The following is a 24,515-nucleotide window of genomic DNA, read 5'->3' as shown; positions in this document are numbered from 1 at the left end:
ATATATTCTGTCTCTATCGTTGATAATGCTACACTGACTGAAGCTTAGACTCCCAGCTAATAGCACCCCATCCATGGAGAACACGTAGCCTATGGTAGATCTTCTCTTATCTCGATCACTTACAAAATCAGAATCAACATAACCCGATGCACTCCAATCCTGCTGATCTATAACAAAGTGAATGATCAGTAGTCCTCCTCAGATACCGGAGGATCCACTTTACTGCTGTCCAATGGTTGCTACCTAGATTTGCTATATACCGGCTCATAACTCCCACTGCTTGTGCAATGTCTGGTTTGTATATACCATGCAAACATAAGGCTCCTTACTGCTGATGAATATGGTACTCGGGCCATGTCAGTCTTTCTGCTTCCGTACTGGGTGATTGCTCTGTTGATAATTTTAACTGAATAGAAAATGGGTATAGACACCGGCTTGTATTCTGCCATATGAAGCGCCACAGAATTTTTCCACATATCTCTATTATAAAGCCAGATCTTGTTATCCTTTCTCTCCCGTAGCACCTTCATTCGAGTATTTGGTTCACAGCTCTTAGGTCCTTCATCTCGAACTCTCCAGCCAACTGAGCTTTCAGATCTGATATTTGACTCTTGCTGTTTTCTGCGACCACCATATCATCGACATATAACAGCAAGATACAGAAGCTTCCATCATCATAATCACAGAAATATGCACAATGATCTGTCTCCAATCGATCAAATCCCAAACTCATAATGAATGAATCAAATCATTTGTACCAACACCTCGGCGTCTGTTTGAGACCATACAACGATTTGTTCAGCCGACAAACCAACTTCTCCTTGCCTTTTTCAACAAAATCTTCAGGTTGCATCATATAAATTTTTCCTCCAAATCACCATGCAAGAAAGCTGTTTTTACATCCATCTGCTCGAGCTCCAAATCCATGACTGCCGCAATCGCCAAGACAACTCGAATAGTAGTAAGACGAACCACTAGTGAGAAGATTTCATCAAAATCAATTTCTACCTTCTGAGCATAATCCTTCACCATCAACGTGCTTTGAACCTCTCCATATTTTTATCTATATCCTTCTTCACTTTATAGACCCACCGACATCTGATCGGACTCCTCTCCTCCGGTAGAACTACAAGCTTCCACGTCTTGTTCTTCCAAAGTGAGTCCATCTCCTCCTCCATAGCATAATGCCACTTTTCAGCATTGGTGGACTTGCATGCCTCTTTGTATGATGTTGGCTCGTTCTCCTCTGTCAAAGCAACATAAGCACAAATATGGTTAGCAGAAAGGAATGAAAGAAGTGACATAGTCATCATACCTAGTAGGAGGTCTAATGACCCTCCTAGGCCGCTCAGACTTCATTGGTGACTCTTCCAGTAAGATAGCATCCTTAGAGGATTGTGGAGACTCTACACTTGGTCCATTATCAGCTACCTCATCGACCTCCTGTGCTTGCTCTGCTTGCATTTCGTCACCTGCATCAAGGAACTCAACAAAAGTATGGCTTCATTATCTTGCTTTTTTTTGATGCCTTGAAAAGATTCTCATTGAAAATAATATTTCGGCTAACAACGATCTTGTGGGTAGGAGGGTCCCACAATCGATATCCCTTTACTCCTGTAGCATAGCCAAGAAAAATACACCTCCAAGAGTTCCTATCCAATTTTGTCTTCTTTTCTTTTGTAATCCACATATATGCATCACATCAAAGACACGGAGATAGGAATAATTTACTGGCTTACCACTCCAAAGTTCTTTTGGAATTTCTAATCCAAGAGATTTTATTGGGGCTCGATTGATCAAGTAACAAGCCGTACATGCAGTCTCTGTCCAAAATCTCTTGTCAAGTTTTGCAGTGCTCATCATACTACAGACCCTTTCCATGAGTGTTCTATTAAATCTCTCTGTCACACCATTTTTTTGTGGTGTCCCGGAACCGTAAGCTATCGTCGAATTTCATGCTCACTACAAAACTCATCAAACTCCTTGGAGCAATATTTTCCTCCATTATCAGAACGTAGGTATTTAATTTTCAAATCTTTTTCATTTTCCACCAGAGCTTTGAATTTCTTGAAGGTTTCAAAAACATCGAATTTTCGCTTCAGGATATATGTCCAAACCTTTCGAGAAAAGTCATCAATGAAAGAGACGAAGTAGGAACATTCACCCAATGATCTATCAGACGACTCCCAAGTATCTGAGTGATTAGCTAAGAAATTTCTTACTCCGCTGCTATGATAAAGAAAGAAAGATCCTTTTTTGTTTACCATATATGTAATCTTCACAAAATTCTAGTGGTGCTAACTTGAACCCTAGAAGAAGGTCCTTGTTTGATAATAATTGTAGCCCACGCTCGTTCATATATCCCAGATGTCGATGTCAAATTGTTAGAGATACCATCTTTGAGATTGCTACTGTCGCCTCTCCCACCTGAGTCTCACCCACTAATTTATAAAGACTACCTATTTGGACTCCCTTTATCACCACCAAACACCCTTTGGATACCTTCATTTGATCTTTCTCTTCGATAAACTTTAAACCTTGCTTATAAAACTTTTCAAGTGATAATAAGCTCTTACGCAGTGTAGGGACATGTCGAATATTAGAAACCATCCGAACTATACCATCAAACATCTTGATCCGAACATCTCTCACTCTAATCACAGGACAAGTAGTATTGTTACTCAAATAGATAACTCCTCCATCAAATGATTTATATGTATGAAACCACTCCTTAAAAGGAGTCATGTGGAAAGATGCCCCCGAATCCAAGAGCCAATAGCGTGCAAGATCAGATCTTTCCAATGCCGTCAATGCATCCCCATCATCTGAAGTAGTCGAACCACTTTCACTTTTTGCTATATTGTTTTGAAAGTTTTTCGATTTAGATTTTGTATCAACTCCTTTGACCTAGCAATCTTTCTTTACGTGCCCTGTATTTTCACAATTCTAGCATTTTACCTTCTTTTTGTCTTTGGATTTAGATCTTGTCTTCCCTTAATCACCATGTTCTCTTTCGAAAGATCTGCCTCGCACTATCATGGTCTCTCCCGAAGAGCTTTCTTGGCTAGATTTTTGCCTCATCTCTTCTGTAAGCAATGATGCAACAACAAACTCCATCTTAAAGATTTCAACGTGACTCAAGTTCATGATAAGATTATCCCAAGACTCCGGCATAGAACAAAGTAGAATGCTGGCCTTTGCTTCATCATTGATTCTGACATCTAGGGCCGCAAGCTTGCTCACAATGAAATTGAATACACCCAGTGCTCTTGATCTGATGCCCCGTCCTTCATCTTTAGATTGTATAATTGTCGTCTTAAATAGATTTTATTAACCAAAGACTTATCTTCATAGAGATTTTTTAATTTTTTTCAAACTCCTTTTGTAGTAGTCTCGATCTCGATATTGAACAATACCGAATCATCCAATGCCAGATAGAGGTTTGCCATTGTCAGCTTGTCTTTCTCTTCATATTACGCATCCGTCATCTCTTGAGGTTGCATTCTTTTTCTTGCAAAGCAATTTCACAATTATCTTTGATCAATACTGCCTACATCTTCATCTTTCAAAGTGCAAAGTTTGATCCATCAAATCTCGGTATCTCGTATTTTGTTGTTGTCACCTTGTCCGCCATTATTTCAGATCAATCCAACTACAAAAGAGTCTCCTGCGCTCTAATACCAAATTGAAAGAACAGACCATGGATAATCGAGCACACTTTGATCCACACAGCACACAAGTACAGTAGAAACAAGATCGTTTTATAGAAGAAAAGTAACTAGAACAAATGTAGAACGCAAAATATGAGAGATAATTAAACAATAAAAATAAGAAAAAAAAAAGCACATCAGATTTACATGGTTCGGCTTGATTGTTGGCCTACGTCCATGGGCAAAACCTCCTCAACGTTCTTCTATTAATAATCCACGGCACAACGGAGTACAAAATTAAAGAAAAAGAGGAAGAAGAGGAAAAATAAAAAAGGACTCACATAGACTCTCTTTTACAAGAAAACACTCTTATTTTTCTCTCAAAAAGAAAATCTCACGTCTCTTTTTTTCTTCTCTTAAATCCTCTCCTTTTTTTTAATTTTTTCATGACTCTTAGGCTCACAAAACTTCTCCCAAATCCTCCCCTTAAATAGAGCTCGTCACCAGATGAATTTAGGTCCAAACCTCATCAAAATCGGAGTCCTATCCACTGTATAATCGAAGAAATAAGCTCAGCCGTTGAATCTGCATCGAACGGTCCAAAAATACCCAAAAAATGATCAAGATCAGGTCTAAATCAATCAAGATTGGATATCAACCATCCGATCATCATCGGGAGGGATAAGGACCGTCAGATCACACTTCGGTCCATCAGAATCCGCATGGACCGTGAGAAATGCTCGGGAAACAAGCGCTCGATCCATGTGCCTCACCATGGACCGCGAAACACGGTAGACCATGTGCACCGCGCTCGCACTGGGCCGCGCTCGTGCGTGGTTCTGGATCGGGCCTGGCCTGCTGTGGGTCTGAGTTGGATCTTTTTCTGGATATGGGCTTCACCTTAATAATGGCTTCCTCCACCTCTAACTATTTTTCATCGATGATCCCTCTGTCTCTCTTCCCTTTTTTCTTCTTATCCATTTCTCCTCCTTATGCTCCTTCAAATTGCCCATGAGCCATCGCGGCCTCCACCACCTCTGCCTCTTCTTATCGCAATCTATCCTTCCTCTTCCTCTTTCTACCCATCCTCTTCTCCTCTTTGTCATTCACTTCCTCCAAGGTTGCCCATGAACCCTTCCCCTCTATGGTGGTTCTCTTGATCTCCACCCATTCCTTACCGACGGCTCTCTCCTCTTTTCTTCTTTCTCTTTATCTACTTCTCCTCATCCCCTTCCTCCTTCAAGCCCACCCATGTGCCCTATCCCTTTATGGTAGCCCCCTCCACCTTCACCCTTCTCATTGAAAATCCATCCTCCTTACTCTCTTTCCTCCTCATCTTCTTCTCCACCCTATCATCCATTTTCTTTAAGGCTGCCCATGAGCCCTCTCCCTCCATGGTGTTCTCTCCACCTCCACTCATTCATTGTCGGTGGCCTCTTTTCCCTCTTCTTACTCCTCACCCTTTCTCCTCCTCCTTGTCCAATCCCACCCATGAGGCTTTCGATGCCATCCTTCCTCTCCACACTAACCTCCACAACCTGCCCTCTCCCTCCGCGGTGGCTCTCTCCATCTCTACCTCTTCTTCATTGGTGAACCCTCCCATATGAGCGAGGGGGATTTCTATCCATTGAGAGAAAAAGCTAATATCTTTTGTTGGTAAGTCAATAGCTGAACCATATTGAAACATATCGATGACCAAGAGTGTTAGTTTGATACTATTTAAAACATAGAGGGTATAAGTAAAATTAGGCTTGTTGGGTATAAAATAACCCCAGCCGAAGTTCGTAAGAGGCCAACCCTCCCAGGACTCTTCCGGCTTTCGATCTTGTGCGACGTCTTTCTGAACTCCCTCGACCGTCCGAGCTTCCACAGTACCATCCGGACTCCTCCAACAGTCGACCTTCCACAGTGTCCTCCAGATTCCTCCAACGGATGAACTCCTATCGTACCATTCGGACTTCTCCAATAATGAGCTCCTTCAGTCATCTATCGAACTACTCCAAATGCTCTCTGGGCTTCACTATTAGCCGATTTCTACAGTGATCGACTACTCTCCGAATCTCTTCCAGACTTTCTCCTATCACGATCAACTTTATTCCGAGCTTCTTCTAGACTTCGTCAATGTCCGAGCTTCACCAGCAGTAGGACTTCTATAGTAACCAGACTCCATCCAAATTTCTACGGTGGTCGACTGCCTTCCGAATTTCATCCGAGCTCCTACAAGAATCGGACTCCGTCCGAACTTCTACAGCGGATGGATTCCAAACGAACTTCTACAACGGACGGACTCTAGCAGTCGGATTTCTACTCCGAACTTCTATTGCAAGCAGACTTCATCCGGGCTTCTACAATAAGCGGTCTCCATCCGAGCTTCCACGGCAACTGGTCTTCATCCGAGCTTCTACAGTAAGCGATCTCCTTCCGGACTCCTACAAGAATCGGACTCCATCCGAACTTCTACAGCAGATGGATTCCAGACGAACTTCCACAATGCCTTCCGAATTCTGCTATCGGTCGACCTTCTGTCGGATTCCTCATGCAACCAGACCTCTCCAGCGGACAGTCTTCAGACAAGCTTCTACATCAGACAAATTTCAGACGGACTTCTCTAGCAATCGGACTCCAGCCGGATTTCTCCAACAGAAAATTTTCGTCCGGGCTTCTACAGTAGATAACTTCCGTCTGCAGCACCAACAGCACCCAACTGCAGTTAACCCGTCGCAGCCTCGGAGACATCTGACCTTCTCTTAGATTGTTGAGACAGAGAGCTATTCCGCTCCACCAGACGTCCCAACCGAGCTTCAGTCATCCGGTCCGAACTCTCCGATGGGTCGCGACAATAGACACCACTCCACTCTCCGTAACAAACTCCACGTGGCCCCACCACTCCCCAAGTCGTGACAACAGACACCACTTCACTCTCCGTAACAAACTCCACGTGACCCCATCACTCTCCGGCAAGTCGCGACAACGGACACCACTCCTCTCCGTAACAAACTCACGTGGCCCTGAATGACCCACTAAGACGTTATGGACGTCGCTGTCAATCGGTTACGCTCTCCCGTCTATAAAAGTGACCTCCCAGATACGTTCTCCTCTAAGCTCTAAACTCTATCTCGAAACTCTGCTAAAATTTTATTCGAGTGCTCCATTTCTGTTGAAGCAGAGTACTAACTTGAGCATCGGAGGGTCTTGCCGGAGCACCCCCAACTCCGATTTAGACTTTCTTGCAGGTCGACGGCGGCCGCATCCCCTCGACTCCAGCTTCTCTGGCATCGGTGGAATTCTGCACCAACAGAATTGGCACTAGAGGAAGGGCTGTGTCTTCGCAGGACCTTGTTCTTAAAGGAGTACTCAACGGACTGTCTCCAGTCATCTTCTTCGACATCTTCTTCTTCTTCTCCTGCCAGATCCCCACCTGATGCCTCTCCAAAGGCATCCACCAGGCGATCTACGGCCTCCGTGGCCAGATCTCAGCAAGATCCGCAAGCTGCCTCGTCTTCAGTTTTTCAGGCTCCTCCTCCTCCGACAACGGCAGTCGGCATGGAGCAGTTCGACCTACTGGTTCAGCAGGTCAGGGGCCTCACCGAAGCGGTGCAGGCCATGCAGCAGCAGCAGCAGTCGCAGGCATCTGTGCGGCTGGAAAGAGCATCGTCGGAGTTTCGGAATCCGCGATCGGGCGGCCCACTTGGGCCAGTCGCCCTGTATCCCTCGAAAAGGGGAAGCAGGGGCGGAGAGCCCTCTTGTCTGATCACGATTCCACCCCCGGAGGGTCCCTACCTCGTTCTGCCAGAAGATCCTCAAGATTCGCGATCGAGAGAATCTCCTGGATCAAAGGTTCCAAGAGATGGATCGACGGATCGAAGAGCTCCACCATGCTCCCCCTGCTTACGGTGAGGATATCTGTACTGACCCTCCTTTTCTCAAAGGATTATGTAGGAACCGATCCCGTCGAACTTCAAGCTCCCCAATTTGAGAGCTACGACGGGACCTCGATCCGATCGACCACCGGAGGCCTTCGGACAAGATGCTGCTCCATGGCGCGCAGACGTCATCCTGTGCCGAGCTTTCCATCTACCTTGAAGGGAGCAGCAAGAAATTGGTACTCGACATTGAAGCGGTACTATCTTCTCCTTTGATCAAATGAGCCACCAGTTTGCGGCTCATTTCGTCAGCAGCCGACATCTCCGGAGAGGTTCGGAGTCTCTCGTCAACATCAAGCAAAAGGAGGAGAATCCATCGAACTTATGTCAACCGTTTTAACGCCGCCGCATTGGAGGTCCGGAACTTGGACTAGTCGTTACAATGGCCGTCCTAAAGAGCGATCTTCAAAAGAATGACCTTTTTTTTTCCTGGAAAAGAAATATCCCAGGGACTTCACTGATTTGCTGGCTCGGGCCGAAGGATATGCCCGAGCAGAGGAAGCCTTCAAGCTGAAGGATGAGGAGGCCGCGAAGGAGCGGCAGGCGGTGACCCCGGCAAGCCCACAGCTGAAAAAGGATCGAGTGAAGCTCGATCGCGTTCCCGAACTCCCCCCGGACACAAGCGTGTCCGAACTCCCCCCGAGCTCGTAGACAGAAAAGCTCGGACCGCAGAGTTCGGCGGAGCTCTCCCTCAGAAGATTCCACAGCTACGCCCCTCTCAATGCTCCAAAAACTCAAGTGCTGATGGAGATCAAGGAGCAGCTGCCAAGGCCGGAAAGGATGCGCACACACTCCGGGAAGCGCAATCCTAACAAGTTCTGCCTCTATCATCGTGACCACGACCACGACACGGAGGAGTGTATTCAGCTCCGAGATGAGATCGAGGAGCTCATCAGACGAGGTCGGCTCAACAGATTCATCCGACGCCGGCCTGAAGGTAGAGAAGATCGGCCAAGGACCCTACCACCACCAGAGCCGCCAAGGAGAGAAGAACAGCCTGAAGATCGGCCTCTAATCGGGATCATCAACACCATCTCTGGAGGATCCCGACGGAGAGTAGCCAGTGGATCGACCGAGCCCCTAAGCGGCAGAGAACTGAAGAATCTATAACTTTTACTGAAGAAGATGCCCAGGAGATTCAATTCCCCCATAATGATGCGGCTGTAGTTTCTTTAAATATTGCTGACTATGATGTACGCCGCATCCTTGTTGATAATGGGAAGCTCGGCCGATATTTTTGTTTTACGATGCATTCTCAAAAATGTCCATTCCGGATGATCGATTAGGGTCGATAAGCTCTCCATTGGTAGGGTTCACTGGCGATGCTGTGCCAGTGGAATGAGTAATAACTTTGACCGTAGTTGCAGGTCGGTATTCGAAACAATCTAGAGCGCAAGTGGATTTCCTGGTAGTAAGAGCGCCGTCTGCCTACAACGCAATACTCGGCCGATCTGACCTCAACGCCCTCCGAGCTGTGGTATTGACCTACCATTTGAAGTTGAAATTTCCTACAAGCCGAGGGGTCGGAGAGGTCAGAGGAGATCAAGTCCTGGTAAGACACTGCTATAACATAGCCTTACAAAGAAATGGTCAGTCTGATCCCTGTCCGGTTGATGGATTAGACACCCGCGATGACCTTACTGAAGAACGGGGTGAGCCAATCGAAGATCTTGTCCCAATTCCTTTGAACGATGGGAATGAAGAGCACGTGGTAAAGATCGGTTCCAACCTGGGAGAAGAGATATGGACACAGCTCATCAATTTTCTACAAAAAAATACAGATGTTTTCACTTGGGTTCCAGCGGACATGCCGGGGATTGATACGGAAGTCATGAAATACTGTCTAGCTGTCGATCCCAAACGTCGACCGATGAAGGAAAAAATCTGAGATCATACATCGGAAAGGTAGAAGGCAATGGCTGAGGAAGTTGATAAACTCCTGAAAGCCGGGTTCATCAGAGAAGTCAACTATCCGAGCTGGATCTCCAATGTGGTTCTCGTCAAGAAGGCGAACGACAAGTGGAGGATGTGTATAGACTTCAAAAAGCTGAATAAAGCCTGTTCGAAGGACAGTTACCCTCTGTCCAGAATTGATCAATTAGTAGATACAACCTTGGGCCACGAGCTTCTCACTTTCATGGATGCATTTTTCGGCTACAATCAAATCAGAATGGCACCAGAGGACGAAGAAAAAATTGCTTTTATCACTGACCGTGGTCTTTTCTGTTACAGGGTCATGCCTTTTGGCCTAAAAAATGCAGGGGCGACCTATCAACGGCTGGTGAACAAGATCTTCAAAGAGCAGATCGGCCGCAACATGGAAGTCTACGTGGACGATATGCTTGTAAAAAGCAAATCCTCAATGAATCACTTCACCGATCTTGAAGAGACCTTCGGCGTCCTCCGAAAATACAAGATGAAGCTGAACCCAGCCAAGTGCGCTTTTGGAGTAATCTCAGGGAAATTCTTGGGCTTTATGGTATCGGAGCGCGGGATCGAAGCAAATCCGGAAAAGATTCGTGCCATCCAGGAAATGACCGCCCCAAAGTCAATAAAGGAAGTTCAGCGCCTTACTGGGAGAGTAGCAACTCTGAATCGCTTCGTCTCAAGGTCGGGCGAACGGTGCCTACCTTTCTTTCAGACTCTCAAGCAATCGAAGAACTTCTGTTGGACTGCTGAATGTCAGCAAGCGTTCGAAGAATTGAAGAACTACCTCGGCTCACCTCTATTATTGGCAAAGCCTGAATCTGGAAAGGAGTTGTTCTTGTACCTGACGGTCTCCCCTGTGGCTCTCGCAGCAGTTCTGGTTAAGGAAGAAGCAAAAATTCAACGATCGATCTATTACACAAGTCGAGTATTGAGAGACGTCGAAATCAGGTACACTAAATTAGAAAAACAACTTACGCCCTGTTGATTGTAGCCCGAAGGCTCCGACCTTATTTTCAAGGGCACACCATAACACTGCTCACCGACCAGCTGATTAAGGCAGTTCTACATCGAGCAGATGCTTTCGGAAGGATAGCGAAATGGGTAGTCGAGCTCATGGAATTCGATATCAACTATCGACCTCGGCCGACGATAAAAGTCCAGATATTAGCAGACTTTATAATGGAATGCACTATCCCGGAAGAAGCCGAACTTGAACGAGGTGAAGCTGACAACCCAGGGCTTCAGCCGAACTCCTTTGAGGAAAGAGCAGATCTCCCTGATGGTTTTTGGGCCCTCTATGTGGACGGTTCCTCCAACATGTCAGACGCGGGTGCGGGCCTGATCTTGGTCAATTCGGAAGGAATTATCGCGGAGTACGCGCTGCGCTTCGAATTTTCTGCGATAAATAACGGAGCAGAATATGAAACTCTGATTGCAGGACTAAAGATCGCTAAAGAATTAGAGGTAGATCGGCTCCAAGTCTACAGTGACTCCCAGTTGGTGGTGGGACAAGTCAGCGGAAGCTATGAAGCTCGGGAGGATAGTATGGCCAAGTATCTCGAAAAGGTAAAAGAGATCATCTCCGTCTTTGGCAGCTTTGACATCAAGCAGATTTCAAGAGCAGAAAATACCAGGGTCGATCTTCTCTCCAAGTTGGCTACACTGACTCCGACTGAACTACCCAAGGAAGTCTTCTTCGAAGTTCTGAAGTGTCCAAATACGGAAGAACCGCAGCTTGTAATGAAGATCAGTCCTGAACCCAGCTGGATTGACCCACTGGTTGTATACCTCAAAGACGGGGTTCTTCCTCATGATGCAAAAGAAGCTCGGAAGCTTAAAAATCAGACCTCCCGATATATCCTTTATGAGGGCAAGCTGTACAAAAGGTCGTACTCTTTACCCCTCTTGAAATATCTCCGGCCTTCTGAGACCGACTTTGCCTTGTGGGAGGTACATGGAGTCTGCGGAAGTCACCTAGGGGCCAGATCTTTATCCCACAAACTGCTCCGACAAGATTATTACTGGCCTACAATGCACCACGACTCCATTGAATATGTCAGAAAGTGTGATCGGTGTCAGAGATACGCGAATATCCAAAGACAGCCCACCTCCGAACTTACATCTTTGAGTGCCCCATGGCCGTTTGCACAATAGGAGATGGATATCCTTGAACCTTTTTCCATGGCGTCCGGGCAGCGGAAGTTCCTCCTGGTGGAATTGACTACTTCACCAAGTGGGTCGAAGTCGAACCTTTGGCGAAAATCACAGAAGCTAAAGTGCAGGACTTCGTCTAGAAGTCAATCGTTTGTAGGTTCGGCTTGTCCAGAACTCTTATTACTGATAATGGGCTACAATTTGCTGGAGCAAGGTTTGCTGAATTTTGCGAGGATTTAAACATCTCCCATAACTTCACGTCAGTAGCCCATCCACGGGCAAACGGCGAAGCCGAGGTGACCAACAGGACTCTGTTGCAAGGAATCAAGGCGAGACTTGAAAAAGCAAAGGAAACTTGGGCAGACGAGCTTTATCATGTGTTATGGACATATCGAACTACCCAAAGACTGCCTACGGGGGAGACCCCCTTTGCCTTAGCCTTCGGAACAGAAGCCGTTATCCCGATTGAACTCAAGCTTCCGTCGGCGCGAGTCGTGGCATTCGACTAGCAGCGTAACTCACAGGATCTCAAGACCAACCTTGACTTGTTAGAAAAAAAGTGGGAGACAACTCAAGTTCGGATGGCAGCCTACAAGCAGAAAGTAGCCCGCTACCACAACTCCCGGGTCAAGAGCAAAGCCTTCCGAGTGGGGGACTTAGTACTTCGGCGAGCCACTGTTTCACAACCTCAGAACCAAGGAAAACTTACCCCAAACTGGAAAGGCCCGTATGAAGTCAGGAAGGTAGTCCGGTCCGGAACGTACTATCTAAAAGAGCTCGGAGGAGCAGACCTTCCGCGATCATGAAATTCGAAAAATTTACGAATGTATTACCGATAACTTTGCCTTAAATAAAAGTTTCATATTTGCATATCTTTTCTTTTGGCATGAGCTTATAACGACAGGGAGTAGCTCCTTCAGACAATCGAAATTAAGCGTGTCAGGAACAAAAGGAGAACCTCGTCGTAACATGAGCAAGATCGAAGGTCCGATTATTTAGAGACCGGATGGGGGGAGAGGCTCTTGCAACGGCCCTTATGCGCCCCCACAATCATGTTAGAAACAGGAGGAGAACCTCGTCCTAACATGAGCAAGGTCGAAGGTCCGATTATTTAGAGACCGGATGGGGGGAGAGGCCCTTGCAACGGCCCTTATGCGCCTCCACAGCCATGTTAGGAACTGGAGGTGAACCTCGTCCTAACATGAGCAAGGTCGAAGGCCCGATTATTTAGAGACCGGATGGGGGGAGAGGTTCTTGCAACGGTCCTTATGTGCCCCCACAGCCATGTTAGGAACAGGAGGAGAACCTCGTCCTAACATGAACAAGGTCGAAGGCCCGGTTATTTAGAGACCGGATGGGGGGAGAGGCCCTTGCAACGGCCCTTATGTGCCTCCACAGTCCTGTTAGGAACAGGAGAAAAACCTCGTCCCAACATGAGCTGAAATTGATTGTGTCGGGAACAGGAGGAGAACCTCGTCCTGACACAAACGAAGATATGATCGTTTAAGACCGGATGAGGGGAAGAGCCCCCTTAGCGGTTCCTCTACACCCCTACAACCCCGTTAGGAGCAGAGGAAAAACCCTCGTCCAAACATAAAGAAAGGGAGAGAGAAAAAAGAAAAGCGACGAGCTACACGAGAGATAAGGAAAAAACGAACTACATCTAAGACACAAGGGATCTCGTCTCAATGAGGAAGAAAACTCTTGTCAAAAATCTTCAGTCTCTAAGGGGGAACCCAACGCTAGCAGGAGAAAATAGACTTCCTCAAAGTAACGAGAAGTTCGGACCCCAAGCTCGAACATCGGGAGAAAGCGTCAAACTCGAATGGCCTCGAAAAGACCTTCGGTCATAAACAAAAAGGACGAATCAACACGACGATGATCAGGAACCTTCAAACAACGTCGACATCAAACAAGACAAAAGACAAGAGAAGCTCGGTAAACGACAACTCAGAGCAAGAGTATACAAGGTAATGAGAAAATTTTCTTTTATTTCATTAGTAAAGAATGCATTACAAAAGCCTTTGAAGGCCAAAAAAAAAGAAACAACCAGAAAAGAAAAGAATACATGGAACAAAAGGTAAAAAAGTTCTAAGGAAGCTTGGCTTCTTCTGACTTCGAACTTTTGGTTCCAGCCATTGTCAGGGATTGCTTTAAGTTCTCAACTTCTTCTTCCAGTTCCTTCTTTCTTAACAGCATCTCTCGATATATTTGGTGAAATCGCCGACTTTCGCCCTTCGATTCCCGAAGTCTCTTCCTCAGAACTTCGGACTCCGCCTCGGCATCCTTGATCGCCTGCTGCTCATAGACCAGCTGAATTTTCAGCCGCTGTAGTTCGGCCTTCTCCTGCCCAAGGGCCACGGACAGTTCTTCCATGGTCCCCCTCAAGGAGCGGAGCTCGTCGGAGCCTTGAATTGAAACGGCCTGGGCTCTCTCGGACAACTGCTTCTGAAGGCGAGCAACCTCGTCGGTTGCCGTCTTGAGCCTCCTTCTGTAGTCGTCTACTTGTCCGCACTAGCCGACTCGGTAGGTATTGTAATTCGCCTCGGTGTCCTGTAGCTGCTTCTGGAGGTCGGAGAATTTCTTCGAACAGTCCCGATCGTGGTCGGCCTGAGTTGTAAGCCAGGACGAGTTCCCTTTCAATTAGCCGATCTTCTCCTGTGCGACCGCCAACTCGACCTCGAGGGAGCTGATCTTGGAAGCCTGAGTCCAAGATCGGTCGCTGGCGCGTTTCTGGAGTTCCTCAAGCTCCTTCACGAAGTCGGCCTTCTTCCGGGTGTAGTCCATGAAGCCCTTTTTGTGGAGGTCTCGAAGGCGAGTAACCTTCGCGGTGGCTTTCGAATGGCTCTTCCTCAACCTGTGAAGTTCGTCATTCATCTTCTTTGATTTCTTCATTAGGTGACGAACTTCCCTTCTCAGATCCCGGATCATGGACTTCAGAGGAATCTCCTGCGGTAGGGGAAGAGCTTTGGCAGGGCACTGTTGTAGGGAAACAAGAGCGTCACAATGCAAATCATTGCAAAAAAGAAAGAAGAAGAAAAAGGAGCTCTCTGTAAAGAGGAATCCGATTTCATTGATTGAATAATTCTTAAGTACAAGAGAAAGAAAAAGTTATAACAAAAGAAAAGTACAAAGTTAGAGGTCTCGGACCTCCGGAGTAGAAGTGGAAGAGCTCGGCGCCCCCGGAAGGTCGGTCACGGTGGCTGCGGCAGCTGAAGAGGGCCCGGTTGGAGGGAGACCAGCAGTAGCTTCGGAAGGTCCGGCTTCATCGTCGGACGCTTCATCCAGGAAGCTGAGGTCGAGTTCAGGAAACTTTCCGACCACCTCCTGGCAAAGCTCGAAGCCATTGATGAAGGCGGCCTGGCCGAACTTGACGTTCAGATCCCTCATCTCGGAGGAGGTCTTGAACTCGTCCACTGCTTGGGCCCTTGCCTCCGAGACTAGGGTCGGGATCTGCTCCTTCAGCTTGAAGACCTTGGCCTCTGCTTTCTTTCTTTCCTCCTCCAAGGCGGCCTTCAGATCTGCCGAGGTTTGTTCCTCCTTCTGCAGTGCCTCTTGGAGACTCGCGACTTCGGCGACCTTCTCCTTGAGACGGGCAGCTTCAGCTTGGCGGCCATCCTCCGCCTGGGCTGCTTTCTTTTTTGCATTGTTCATTGCCTCAATGTTGGCGATGAGTTGGTGTCCAATCTGCAAGAGCGGCCAGGAAGTCGATATGAAAGCTAAGGAGTGAACTAAGTGAAGAGGCGAAAGGAAGAAAAAGTAGATCGGCCTACCTCAAGAAAGGACCCCAGAGAGTCCCAAACCCGCTGTTCAGGATCGGCATGGACGATCCTGTGGACGACCTCGGGTAATACGCACCCGTCGACCAATCTTTTTATTAAATCCCTATTGTTGAAGGGATTTTCCCTCGGATCCTCTTCAGAGCCGTCGGCCCCCTCGATGGCAGCCCTGCTGCTGCGGATCTTGCGGGCCACTGTCTTCTTTCTTCTCCTCCTTTCGGCCTCCGGCGCCTCCTCGGGACGAGACTCTGGAGCGGGAACCTCGGTTGGAGGGCTTCTTGAAGAAGCTCGGGGGATTGCAGGCTCGACGTCGGAGGGGGCGTCGACAGCAATGGCTGCCTGGGCAAGCACGGCCGAGCTTGTCCCCTCCACCCTCGTCTTCTTCGTCGACCCAGAAGTTGCGGCGCCTTTCCTCTTGTGGGTCTTGAGATCCTTGGCTAGCATCCGAGTCGCGTCTGCATCCATATCTGCAATGAAAGAAGATCGGTACGGCTTAGAAACAGAATAAGAGAAAGAGGAAGCAGCGAATGACTAAAAAAAAAAATACAGACAGGGTTGAGAGGGCTTAGGCCGACGTTAAATAAAAGTTGCTCCTTCAGAAGGTCGGAGAGGAGAGGAGCTGGATAAGTCGTAAGTTTATTGGAGGCTTCAAGGTCATCCTTTCCCAGGCTAGAAGTCCGACGGACGGAGTCCCTCAGGGAGCCCCAAGGGGACAACCCCAGCATCAGGGTCGGGCATCGGACGTAGAAGTACCTCTCCTTCCAGTTGTGGATAGAAGATGGGGCACCTTTCAGCAACCTCTTTCTACCAAACTGGGAGGAGAAGTACCACCAGTCCTTTGCCGAAGGGTGACGTTTGAAGGTATAGAAATTTCTAAACAAGGAAAGAGTTGGTCGGACTTCAGCTAAACGACAGAGGAAAAAAAATCCTATCAGAAACCTATAGGAGTTCGGCGCTACAGAAACTAGAAAAATATTTAAAAAGCGAAAAAGAGCAACAACAAAAGGTGGAAGTGGAAGTCAAAGTCCGGCGCGGAAAGTTTTCTGGTATAAGCAGAAGCGGCCAGGGGGAGGGGTGCTAGCCCGATCAGTTGGTCCGGAGAGCTCAAGCTCGTACTCCGGAGGAATCCCATACTAAATCCTAATCAGTGAGAGTTCGTCCGAAGTCAGAGAGTTGGGAATGGTGTCTGGTACAAAGACCGGACGAGGTCCATCTACAGAACTAGGATTTTGAGGGGCTGGAACAGGCGAACTTCTAGAACTGCTAGAGGAGGAAGTGTTGGAGGACATTTTGAATCAAGTGAAAATCTCAAAAAATTGCGAAAAAATTGAAAAAAATAAGGAACAAGGCGCTCGCGGAGAAACCGAACGAGCGAAACGCGAAGGAGAAAAATGAAAAAACAGCAAGAAAAAGAAGAGTTCTGGAACTAACCTAGGCTGGTCCGAGAGATGCAGAAGGGCAGCGAAGGCGATGGAGGATGACCTGAAGGGCGCCTAAGGTCGAGAGGGATGCTGGAGGAGGACGAAGCTCTCGGGGAAGAAGAGGGGACCGAAGAAAAATCTCAGGCAAAGTGAAACCCCTGAAGGAGGGGGACGGGTTTAAATAGACAGCAGGATCCGGCGCAATAATGATTGCAGATCTCTTTTGGCCGATCTACAACCGCCGCATGTCCCACTCGTCGTGGCAGATGGCTGACGACTGACAGAATCATTATTGCGCCATACCTGGAGCAACGCTCCAGCGGGAATTCCAAAAAAATCTTTTCGGGTTGCCTCGATTTGAAAAGACTCCAGCACCAGTGCGCCAAACGCCAAAATATCTGAAAATAATCGAGTACGAAAATCGAGGGGGACAACTTGGACTGTGAAAATTTTTCTGTACTTTATTCGAAATCCGAACTCGAAAGTAGGGAGATTGGTGTTGGGTATAAAATAACCCCAACCGAAGTTCGTAAGAGGCCAACCCTTCCAGGACTCCTCCAGCAGTCGACCTTCCACGGTGTCCTTCGGACTCCTCCAACGGACGAGCTTCCACGGTGTCCTTCGGACTCCTCCAACAGACGAGCTTCCACGGTGTCCTCCGGACTCCTCCGACGGACGAGCTTCCACAGTACCATCCGGACTCCTCCAGCAATCGAGCTTCCACGGTGTCCTCCGGACTCCTCCAACGGACGAGCTTCCACGGTGTCCTCCGGACTCCTCCAACGGACGAGCTTCCACAGTATCATCTGGACTCCTCCAGCAGTTGACCTTCCACGATGTCCTCCGAACTCCTCCAACGGACGAGCTCCTATCGTACCCTCCAGACTTCTCCAATAATGAGCTCCTTCAGTCGTCTATCGGACTGCTCCAAATGCTCTCTGGGCTTCACTGTCAGTCAATTTTCTACAGTGATCGACTACTCTCCGAATCTTTTTCTGACTTTCTCCTGTCACGATCAACTTTACTCCGAGCTTCTTCTGGACTTCGTCAACGTCCGGGCTTCTCCAACAACAGGACTTCTACAGTCACTAGATTTCATCCAAGTTTCTACAGTGGTCGGCTGCCTTCCAAATTTTATTCGAGCTTCAACAGTAAGCAAATTCCGTCCGAACTTCCACGGCAACCGGTCTCCATCCGAGCGTCTACGATAATCAGTCTCCATCCGAACTTCTACAACGGACGGGCTCCATCTCAGTTACAACTGAGTAGTGCTGGATACCAAGGAGTTTGAATCTTCTAGGATCTCCACTATTATGACCTTCCTGTGATCGGCCATTGCATGGTCCTTGTTGGGATATACCGACTGATCCCGGTACGCCGACTTATCCTCGGACTGGTTCGACCGACGTCCGGCTCTACCCACCGGACAGACAGACGACTCCGACAATGACTGCCGACAATATCCGGCCAAAGGAATGTCGGCCAAACAGACCGATACTGTTTCCAACCGGCCCAACGATTGAACCCATATCACCGACTCACTGTCGGGGTTGGCAGCCGACGTCCGACTTCCACAAGGCACCAGATCAGCCGACGATGTTTTCGAGTCATCATCCGACGTCCCGGCAGTCGAATACCGACATATAGTCGGCCAACCCATCCAAACGCCGTACAACCGTTATGGGCTGTTGTCCCGTCAAGGACATGCTGTGCGGCCGTCTTGGGGCATTGTCCTGTCAAGGACATGGGTCAATTCTGATGACCTGACAATCCACTTCGATTTGACAGCTCCCGGTGATTTGACAACTCCCCAGTTGTCTGCACCATTAATGGCGAGACCATACCGCATTCTACTATAAAATGGGATAGGGCTGCAGTTTCGGTAAGTTTTCAAAAGTTCTCTCAAGCTTTCTCAAACTCTGCTAAAATTCCATTCGAGTGCTCCATTTCTGTTGAAGCAGAGTACTGACTTGAGCGTCGGAGGGTCTTGTCGGAGCACCCCAAACTCTGGTTTAGATTTTTCTTACAGGTTCCGACGGCGGTCGTGATCCCCTCGACTCCAGCTTCTCCGGCATCGGCAGAATTCTGCACCAACAGATACCATCCTATGTGTCAGGATAGGACCGTCTTACCATCATCCTAACATCCCGATCAGTATGTCTTTGAACATCCTCAACCTCCAGCGTTGGGATGAGATAGGACAACGGCATATCCCATTCCATAGGAAAATCGGGACAGTGCCATTTCATGGGATTTAAAACTTTGATTTAAAATAATTTGCTTCATGCATTGATGGATAAGTAAATGAAGTATCCTCATAGAGAAACGACAAACAATGGTGCAATGCATGAGGGGCTTTATACTATTCCATAGGTTAGTGGCTCGAATCTTGTTTCAAACACCATATTTTTTAGGCCTTGTAAGATCTGGTTCACTCGGTTTTCTTTCGGCCAATTCATCGTCTTTTCATGAAACTGGTATGGTTGGTGGTTTCCAACTAATCCAAACACAATTTCAGTCCTTACATATCCTCTTAGAAAACTAGAACAGCCAGGATCCTGGTTCATCAGTTTACCAATCTGATCAGCTATTCTGTTCTAGGTTTAATAACTATAATGTAGGCCTTAGCCCAGCAGAAAGGCTTCATAGTTCACATAGTAGAGAAGATCAAATGGTTTATTCCAGAGAGGGAGTATTTGATGAATGTTTGCTTCTCATCGATCAAACTTGCTGAGTGTAGATTTGATATATAAAGTTCCCATTTAAGGTCATGTACTTATTTATCTTTTTAGGCATATTTGAATGAATGTGGGTGCATATCCACAAAAACAGGAGAGCAGATAATTGGATAAAAGGATAATAAGACATTTATCTTCATGTTTTCATTCAGATGTACTCTTTTTTCCCTTTTTGGCACAAAGCGTATGAGGCACAAGGATTTTCGTGATCAAAATAAGAGAGCATGGAATCTTTTAGGTCCTGTTAATGCGAAAGGCTTTAGAGGCGAGCCTCAATTGGCTAGGCTTTAAGGCTTCTATGTTATATATAGTAGATTATAATTATTTTATAAATGGGAAATTTGGCTGTTTCTAGGAAGATCTTTGGATTGGTGATGTTGCCACTAGCTTTTTGATTTTCATATGGCATACTAATTTAATGGCATATTTATCCTTTAGACTTTGCTATATTGCATGACACATCACATACTGAATGCCTTTGTAAATTTTATGGTTCTTGCTTAATATGTAAGATGAAGTAATGCTAAGAGATGAATCTTGTAGTGAATCACTAGGTTGTCACAACTTCCCTTATATATAAATTTCTTAGTAAACCCATTGGAATTTTGGATCAAGACAAAAAGGAGTAAAGGATGAAGAGACATGAGCATGCCATTGTTTCTTTAGAACACAGTTATATTTGTCTATAATAAACAAGAATGCATATTTTGGAGTGAACTGATACAAAGCATGCCTTACTAGTTCTTTTTGAAGTTATTTGTTTTTTAATGACCTTAGACATTGTGCATGAGAGTCTATAGTTGCACATGAAATTTATATATCTTGAGAAGCATTCTAGTTAAGGATTAAATTCTCGATATTAGTATCCATTCTGATCTAGCCTCGAGTTGGTAGAGGTACTTGGACAGGTTGAGACAAACTGAGATGGACCAAAATGACCATTGACAACAAGAATGAAGAAGTTAATAAAAAGATTGTCTCAAGATTCCAGGATGTCCCAAGTGTTGAGTAACAACTGTTTAGTCTATCCTTTATCGATACCAACTATGGTAGTTGGGATGTCCTGACCCATTAGAGAATTGTTCAGGGACGTTCTGAGTACATTCTCTCATCAAAACAGTAAGGTATCAACAAGACATGCTGCTACTGTTGAGACATGAATCCTTGATGCTAAAGGATGAACTCAAAGCATTTGCTTAACAAATTGTATGTATTAGATATACATGGTAACTTTACTAGCTTTTATGCTTTGTAATTGCTCCACATTTGTTTCCTTTTCTATTTTTTTCTATTATTAAAAACCAAAGTGTAATGTGATGGGTTCCACGAGTGTGATTTTATTCTGCAAGACTTGTGACTAGGGCAAGGTGTAATGGGTGCTAAGCAAGGTGAGTCCCCTAAAAAGTGAAGTTTGATAAAAGATTCTTCCCATTAGACAACTAGACTTGGTGAAACATCTTCGTTGTTTTCTGACCAACATATCTCACCAAAAAGAGAGGATCATTGTTAAAAGGGGCATTCATCTTAGGCCCTAACAGATAATGATAATGACCTTGTATTTCTATACATTATTGAGAAAGCAAGTACAATGTACCCTTTTCTCTTTTAGAATTTTATCGGACACTGTCTGTTTCACCTTACCCAGTTATGTCCAACTTTTTCTTATCTTTCTTTGCATTGCACTTGCTACCAATCTTGTATTGGTTTCATTTGCCCTTACAAGAAGAGTTGAAGTTGTTGGATACCTACATCTCACATTCAACACTTATTATATTGGTCCTGATCTTGATCCTTTTGGGCCTTGCATGTCACCTATTTGCTACAGAATAGGTTCCCTAACTAAAATAGAGAGGGTAAAAGCAGAAAAGTTTAGGAATACCATATGTTGCATTTTGTTATTGAAAATTATTTTTATTTAGCATGCAATGTCAAAAAGGGGCCAATGGGTTTAGAGAATGCACTAGGGACTCATAATAGCTGAATTGGACCAAGTGCTTAAGATCTATCATTTGTTTGATTTGCATCAAAGATCAAAAATTGGTCTGTAAGGCATGGAACTACATTTATATTTTTTTTCAATTTTCATTTGGCTTGTGATGATAGTCAAAGTCTTTGTTTGGTGACTTTGATTGGAACTGAAGCTATTCTGTTGGTTGCACCGTTTGATAGATTTTGCTCAAAATAATCTGTGTGGATGAGATGCCTTTGTTTGTTTATCAGATGCCAAAGTCCTTTTGGTTGGATATCCTGTTTTGAAGTGTTCTTACCACTTGGGGTTATGAATTTTAATGATGCATTACGTTTGAAGGCTTACACCCATCAAGTTGTATACTGCAAGTAGCATTTTGATGACTAGTTGTTTCATACTTGTCGGTGTTCTTTGATAAGTCATGATAATTTATCAATTAGAAGTAAGTGCTACTTCTCACCATGAAATTTATTACAGGTGCATTTTACCTTTACTGTTGAGAATTATTAAAAAGAATTCCTATGGAACTATTGAGTTTAGATGAAACATTTACTATTAAAAGGAGATCTGCGTTAATCGTGATTCTACGTTAATTTTTTGTATGTTGGGTGCATGAGTGTAAGCAGTGCATGCAATGCTTGGGCAACCAAAAAGGGCTCGTAGTCCTACCTTTGTTGATTCTTGTATCAAAATTTGAGTCCCTAAATAGTTCTCATACTCATAATATATATGAACTGCCAGAGGAAAGGACTGTTAGAGATTAAGTGACAAGAAAGATTAGAATTAATGAATTATATATGTTATCCATGTTTATTTGGTGCAAACTAAACTGATGTAGAGGGATGCTGGGAACAGCCATTATCTGATGTAGATGTTGTAGCTGTCAGCAAATGCAAATTGTGTATCTTTATGTGTTAGTTCTTCTTCACATATGTGAGGTAGCATTACTTGTTTTCATACCACCAGTATTCAGTTTTTGATATTTATCTTCTTAATTATTTCATCTGACAGGTTCGTTTCACGGTGCTTGATGATTGCTTACCCCTCCCAGAAGAGAAGTTCAAAGCAGTAATAAAAGTAAATTATTATGAGAAGAACAAGTTTAATTGTCAACTCTCGCATGAACAGGCAAGTTTCAAATAACAGTTGGCAAACTATGATTTTATCAAGCAGATTTTATAAACTTCAGAAACAAAATGCTGACCTCTATACTTGACAGGTGAAAAACTTATGCAAGCTTTTCCGCAATACAACTAAGGCCTCTAAGCAGAAGCGCCGTGATGAGGTCAGCAGAGAAGGGCTGAGTTCCATCAATGAAATCCAACGTAGAAGGCTGTCATATGGCATTTTGCAGCACTCCACAGTTGATGGAAGTGACCCTAGGATTCCTAAGGGTACAAATCTGTATGCAAGAGAATCTTATGCCTCACAACCTCAGCATGTGGGTCTGTATGCAAGAAAAGCTTATGTGTCACCACCTCGACCAGCAGCACTACCTCCACCAGTACCTGCACCTATTTATGCTCATGATCAACGAGTGGATGATTACTATTACAGGAGAGGTCCAGTGTTGGAGACACATGATTATAGGACCATGGATGTGGAAATGAGGCTGCGAGCTCCTATTGAATACCGTGATCCCTACAGTTTGTACAGAGAGCTTGTTCCGTACCGAGAAACTCCATACACTGCAGGCCAGGAAGCTCAATACTCTGCAGGGTTACAGGCTTCATATGCACCTTTCCGCTCCCGCTATTAAGGTCTGAGTAACAATCTAATTGCTTGCTGAGCAGGATTCTGCTTATGGTGGAGTAAGGTGCTTGATGATTCCAAAACTGCTCTTTTGACTTGGACATCTGCATGCATTTTTTTGTTTTAAAATTCAATGACATTGATATGATCTTCTCAAAGGAAAAATCTGGTCTTAGTAATTTTGGCATTGCTTCTCTACTAATGGCCCTCAATCGCTAGTATCATCAGTTAGTTCTTTTAATTCATTTTCTTGCAGCAGTATCCTGGTGGTGCAATGGTGCTGGTTGTAATCTATGCAAAATCTTAGTGTTGATGCCATAGATTCATTGCAGCAGCATACCCTTTTGGCCTGGTAGCATTTCTTTAGATGTTGACTTTATACCAGCAATGATGTCGACTTGGTGTTGGGCTGTTATGAATGGGTTATCCGGACAGGTGCCACTATCGTCAATATTCTAGTTTGGCTATCCTTTATTTACTTGTCTTTGTATTGGTTATTGAGGAAAAACATAATGGAGGGTATCAAGAGTAGTTCTGGAGTTTCATAAATCATGGAGAGGGGACTCTGCAGATGAAACTAAACACCTCGTTTGGTTGCTTGTAAAATATTAATCCCCATCAAACTGGTCCTTCTATGTTTTCTGACTTTATGATTTTTTTTTGGATTTTCACTTCCATGACTGATGGCCAATGATGGACAGATTGAGTGCTTTTGCTGATGTATCTTATCTGTGATGTGTGAGGCTTTGACTCTAATGTTCAGACTACCTTCGGAAGAGATGATGAAATTTTTGTACTCTCTTATAAGCTTGTGAATTTCCTTTCATAAAAGTCGTGTAATGATCAGAGGTTTTGCTTGTGATAGCCTGCTCCATGATGCTTGCTGTCTGTGGTTGCAATTATTTACACTGATGAGGCGTGAGACATTAACAATAAGGGATAGGCCTGTGGGGATTAGGCAACCAAGGGATCTTGTCGGTTCTTATTGCTGCTGGGTATTGTTCTCAACCCCCTTGTGCCTGGACTTATGGAACGGTAATCATGATCAAAATACTATAAGATAATGGTTCTGGGCCCTGTTTGATGTTCTTACTTGTTACAGTTATAATGGTTGTTGAAACCGCATGCTTTCCTCCATGTTTCTTGACTTCTTTCATGGTTGTTAGAAAGCACCATCATTGCCGCTCTAATAATGCATCT

General features: G+C 45.4%; 1 protein-coding gene across 1 annotated transcript in view; it reads left to right on the top strand.

The window, feature by feature from the left end:
• The window catches only part of LOC105045653 (uncharacterized), a 47,077-nt gene extending 23,213 nt beyond the window's left edge, over positions 1–23,864 (top strand). Inside the window, exons 5-6 of the mRNA XM_019850366.3 lie at positions 22,575–22,691; positions 22,783–23,864. Of these exons, the coding sequence (XP_019705925.1) occupies positions 22,575–22,691; positions 22,783–23,322 (657 nt within the window). The 3' untranslated portion in view covers positions 23,323–23,864. The remainder of the gene's footprint in view (positions 1–22,574; positions 22,692–22,782) is intronic.
• Positions 23,865–24,515: the final 651 nt, after the last annotated feature.

Source organism: Elaeis guineensis, chromosome 5 (assembly GCF_000442705.2).
Source record: "Elaeis guineensis isolate ETL-2024a chromosome 5, EG11, whole genome shotgun sequence".
In the NCBI taxonomy this organism is placed as follows: domain Eukaryota; kingdom Viridiplantae; phylum Streptophyta; class Magnoliopsida; order Arecales; family Arecaceae; genus Elaeis; species Elaeis guineensis.
Note: the sequence above shows the minus strand (reverse complement) of the source record. Positions and strands in the feature narration are given on the sequence as shown.